The following is a 4,656-nucleotide window of genomic DNA, read 5'->3' as shown; positions in this document are numbered from 1 at the left end:
TGAAAAAGAATATGAAAAATGAAAAAAAAAGAAAATGAGGGCTACACAAAAATCAAAATCAAAAGAGGCTTTGAAGAAATTGATTTATGCTTCTTTAAAGATTCTTTTCTAAAATTTCACATTTTTATTTTTATTTTTTTGGAGGGGAATTGGGAGGTAATTAGGTTTTTATTATTTGTTTTTTAATGGAGGTACTGGGGATTGAACCCAGGACCTTGTGCATACTAGGCACTCACTTTATCACTGAGCTGTACCCTCCTCCCCTAAAGATTCTTGATAGAGGAAAAATCAAAATATAAATCACATTATTTGAAGAACGTCAAATCACTAAAACCTTAAAATTCATATTAAAAATATCAGAATGAGTGAAGCATTTTGCCGGATAGGTAATGCAGTTTAAAAGTGAGGTTCAAAACTTGTAGCCATACAGCAAAGGATGCTTTTCAAAATGAAAAGGCAACCTCTAGAGTGAAAGAAAATATTTGCAAACCAATATCTGATAGGAGGTTAATATCCAAAACATATGAGGAACTCATACAACTTAAGTGAAAAAACCAGATACCCCAATTTAAAAAACAGGCAGGGGGTCTGAAGAGATATTTTTCTAAAAAAGACATACAATTGACCAACAGGTATATGAAAAGTGGTCAACATCACTAATTGTTACCAACCGTTTGGAGTCGGGCTCCAACAAGGGTCCTCCTGCCTGGTATTGGTTCAGAAGCAAGGGCAAGTTTTATTCTTTCATCAAAGAATGGGGAAGCATGAGGTCCTGCTTTTAGAGAATCTCTCGGACAGGCTACGGGCAGAGCTGCTTTGTTGGGAATCTTGTTCACTGGGCGGGCACAGCTGTGCTGCTCACAGGTCCAGATAACAGTACCCAGGGCAGTGTCTCTGCACACTGTCCGCCAAGCTCTGATGTTGGGGCCACCGTTTTGCCCTAGGAACTCTGGTCTGAAGTGCCAGGTATGAGGCCTCCGCAAGTGGTACCCTATGAGCAAGTGACACTAGGATAAGAACAAAGAAGAAAAAAGGTTAGACTTTATTACCCATATTTTATTTTTATTTTCTGGGAATTGTTAATGGGCTTTGCCGGTGACAAATCCCTCCTGTCTTTTGTCCTGCTCCTCATTCTTGAGGGGCACTGATGGGCAAAAGTCTGTCTTCTGTAACCACTTCCTGCTGATTTTGGGCATCATCATAACTCCGGGTAGTGGACCAGAACTTCTCCCAGCTACCTTTAGATAAGCTTGAATGTCACCAGAACTTAGCCCTAACTGTTGTGACCACCATTTGTCTACCCTTTTGGAGACAAAGGACACCAGGCAGTTTAAGGTACATGACCTAAATATTAGCAAGAGAATAATGTTCCTATGTCAAATTTTCCTAAAAATGAAGGCATGTTGGTCTTTTGCCCATAGGCAAAAGTGTGCCCTGGAGTTGAAGCTCACTGCCGTGGCCTGAATATCCCTGGTTACACTTTTGTTGTTTTCTGGAAGAGAAGCTTCAGATCAGAGAGAGGGTTGCTTGAGTGGTCAAAGGGTCCATTGCCCCCAGGTTGTCTCTCTCCAGAGTTTGGGTCGTCTTCACTCAAGTGTAATGTATCCACGCATTTCAGAGCAGAATGGGTGGTAGGATCACCATGTAGAGTCCATTCCACTAAGGAGTGAGCTAATCTTGTGGGCTGTCAGTTTTTGAAGTTTTTAGACACACCCAGTCTCCTGGTTGGAAGGGGTGTAGGGCCAGGTCAGTGGGCCATCATATTCTGTGAGAGCTTTCAGGGTTTCTCCCAGCTGAAGGGCATACTTGAGTTGTTCCATTTCAAAGGGGTTAACATATTTCTTCTCTGAGGCTTGGGAAATTTTGTTCATGTATTTTTTTTCTTTCTGATTTTGTTGAACTGTCTTTTTGTTTTCTTGTAGCTCACTGAGTTGTGTCAAGATAGTTTTGAATTCTTTATCAGCGAGATTGCTAAATTCCTTGCCTTTGAGCTAGGTTATTGGAGGATTATTACTGTTTTTTGGTGATGACATGTTTTCTTCATTCTTCATGTTTCTTGCATTTTTACATTGCTACTTTTGCTTTTGAAGTAACAGACAGTTTCTCAGATCTTTACTAGTTGGCTTTTGATGAGGTGTACTGTTTGTGAGTTCTGTCTGGGGTTTTCTTAGCCTTTGTATGGACACACCTGCACCACCCTTCTCCGTCTTGGGGCTGAATTCTTAAGTTTCTGTTCTTTCTCTGGTTCTTCCAATTCGCCAGACTGGCTGCTAGAAACCTCTCTTTTGTTTAACAGAAGGGGGCACTATAGCTCAATTTGAGGTTTCTCCCTTGTCCATAGATCCTTGGCTGTTTTTTTCTGAGGCACTTTCTTTATCAGATATGCTCTCACTGCCATATTTAGTAGTATAGAAGGAGCCAGCTGAGCCACTGGGGGAGGTGTGGGTTTAGCATTTGGGGCATTGGGGGTGCCCAGAGACCTGGTGGAGATTTGGGGGTGAAGTTCTCCCAGAGGTTCATGGGCAGCCTTCCTGCTGAAGTCCTGAGCCTAGTCAACTAAACTATACCTCTGTGATTCTTCTGTTTTTTAAAATATGCCTCCTTCCAGATATCCTACCTCCCATTGGACATGGAGGTCCTGCCTTAATAGTCTCTCATGGATTCAGAAGTCTCATGCTTATGATATTTAAAAGGAACATTAAGAAACTTAACCACACATTTTGTCCATACATTTTATTCATGTTAATATTTAATGCCACATTATTTAGTTAAAGATACAAAACACAGCACATTTGTTAAACAAGAGTAACAATGTGGTTTTATTTGAATTTTTAAAGTTGAGATGTAGTTGATGTACAATATTATATGTTACAGGTGTACAACATAGTGATTCACAGTTTTCAAGGTTATACTCCATTTATAATTATTATAAGATATTGGCTATATTTCCTGTGTTGTACAATAAAAATGTGTTTTTAAGGAAGCAATAGCATCTAGATATATTGAGGTTGATAAACTCATGAGACTCATGGTTGGTCCAAGGTGCAAGAGTGACTCACACTGAATGCACAGTGGCACCAAGCTGTCCACTAGAAGTGGCCAATCTCGCAGAGAGTGATGAAATGTTTCTTAGGTGATACTCTCATAGGAAGTCCACTGATGAATGGTTGCCATGATGATTAGCTTGAACTAATGAGTTTATATTATAATTTATATATATATATATTTACCACTTAACACAACTATGTTTTCAGTATGTAGCCACCAGAATATAACTATTTTTAATATATTTCCACAGAGTGACCTTACTGGTGCGTTTTAGCCAAGTATCACCCTTGCCTAACACCACAAAGAATATGAGAAACAACATACTTTGCAAGAACATCTAACATGATCTGGGGAATATGAGACAGGAATGAGTTGTCAGGTAAACCCTCATATACCTACTCTAACTGTAAAATAATTTATCTGATGTCTGCCAGCTATCACTTGAAAGTGAAAATGCTCCTCACCAGCCTGCCCAGTGCCCCCTTTACATCCTTATTCCTTAGAGTATAGATGAACGGGTTGAGTGTAGGGGTCACCACTCCATAGAAGAGAGCCATGAACTTGGGCTGGTCCCTTGAGATGGAAGAGGGGGGCTGAAGGTACATGCTAATTGCTGGGCCATAAAATAAGAAAACAACAATGAGATGGGAGGAACATGTCCCAAAGGCTTTTTTTCTTCCCTCTGAAGATTTAATCTTAAATACAGCATATCCAATACAAGCATAGGAAGCAAGAATTAAGCATAGTGGCACAGCTAACATAAAAATGCATACCACAGAGAGTGCGAGCTCATTGGCACCCTTTTCACCACAAGCAGCCTTTATCAGAACAGGAATCTCACATAGCAAGTGATCCAGTGTGTTGTGACCACACAGTGGTAACTGTAATGTAACAGTGGCCTCTGAGACAGCATAGGTCATTCCACTCAGCCACACAGTGGACGCTAATAGGATACAGGCATGCTGATTCATGACGAGGGTGTAGTGTAGAGGCTTGCAGATGGCCATGTAGCGATCGAAAGACATCAGAGCCAAAAGCAGACATTCAGTGCCCCCCATTATGTGGAAGAAGTAGAGCTGAACTGCACACCGCATATAGCTGATTGTCTTCTTAGAACTTCCCAGGTTAAATAGCATTTGAGGGACGATGCTTGTGGTGTAGCACATGTCCAAAAAGGAGAGGTTGGTGAGGAAGAAATACATGGGACTGTGCAATCGGGGGTCTAACTTGGACACCAGAATGATGGCTATGTTTCCCATCATGGCCATGGGGTATGTTATAAGAAGAATAATGAATAGAGGAAGCTCTAGCCAAGGACGGTCAGCAAAGCCTAGTAGAATAAACTCTTCGGGATAGGTGTTGTTAATTAATTCCATTGTCTTCCACTTGTTTAACCTATAGCAGGGAAGTTAGAAAGAGTTTTGAGAAATGATAAAACAATTACACACTATGCACAATTAAGCATCCAGGGATAAAAGACTGGCTACAGTAACTTGGGGCAGGAATAATTAAAGAATGTGACACCAGGTGAGTTAGTTTCTTTTCATGACACTACAAAATAAAGGCAATTGCCTTAAACAAGTAACCTAACCTTTCTGAAACTGAATT

At 40.6% G+C, this 4,656-nt stretch overlaps 1 protein-coding gene across 1 annotated transcript; it reads right to left on the bottom strand.

Annotated features, from left to right (window-relative positions):
* Positions 1-3,485: 3,485 nt before the first annotated feature.
* LOC102537019 (olfactory receptor 2B11-like) lies at positions 3,486-4,424 on the bottom strand. Its single transcript, XM_006215385.3, has one exon. It carries the CDS (start codon positions 4,422-4,424, stop codon positions 3,486-3,488), a length of 939 nt encoding a protein of 312 aa, XP_006215447.1.
* Between the last annotated feature and the right edge of the window lie 232 nt (positions 4,425-4,656).

The sequence above is a fragment of the Vicugna pacos genome, chromosome 20 (genome assembly GCF_048564905.1).
Source record: "Vicugna pacos chromosome 20, VicPac4, whole genome shotgun sequence".
Taxonomy (NCBI): Eukaryota; Metazoa; Chordata; class Mammalia; order Artiodactyla; family Camelidae; genus Vicugna; species Vicugna pacos.
Note: the sequence above shows the minus strand (reverse complement) of the source record. Positions and strands in the feature narration are given on the sequence as shown.

What these genes read in the sequence shown, in the direction of transcription:
- LOC102537019 (XM_006215385.3), bottom strand. Translation starts at nt 4,424, where the DNA reads ATGGAATTAATTAACAACACCTATCCCGAAGAGTTTATTCTACTAGGC.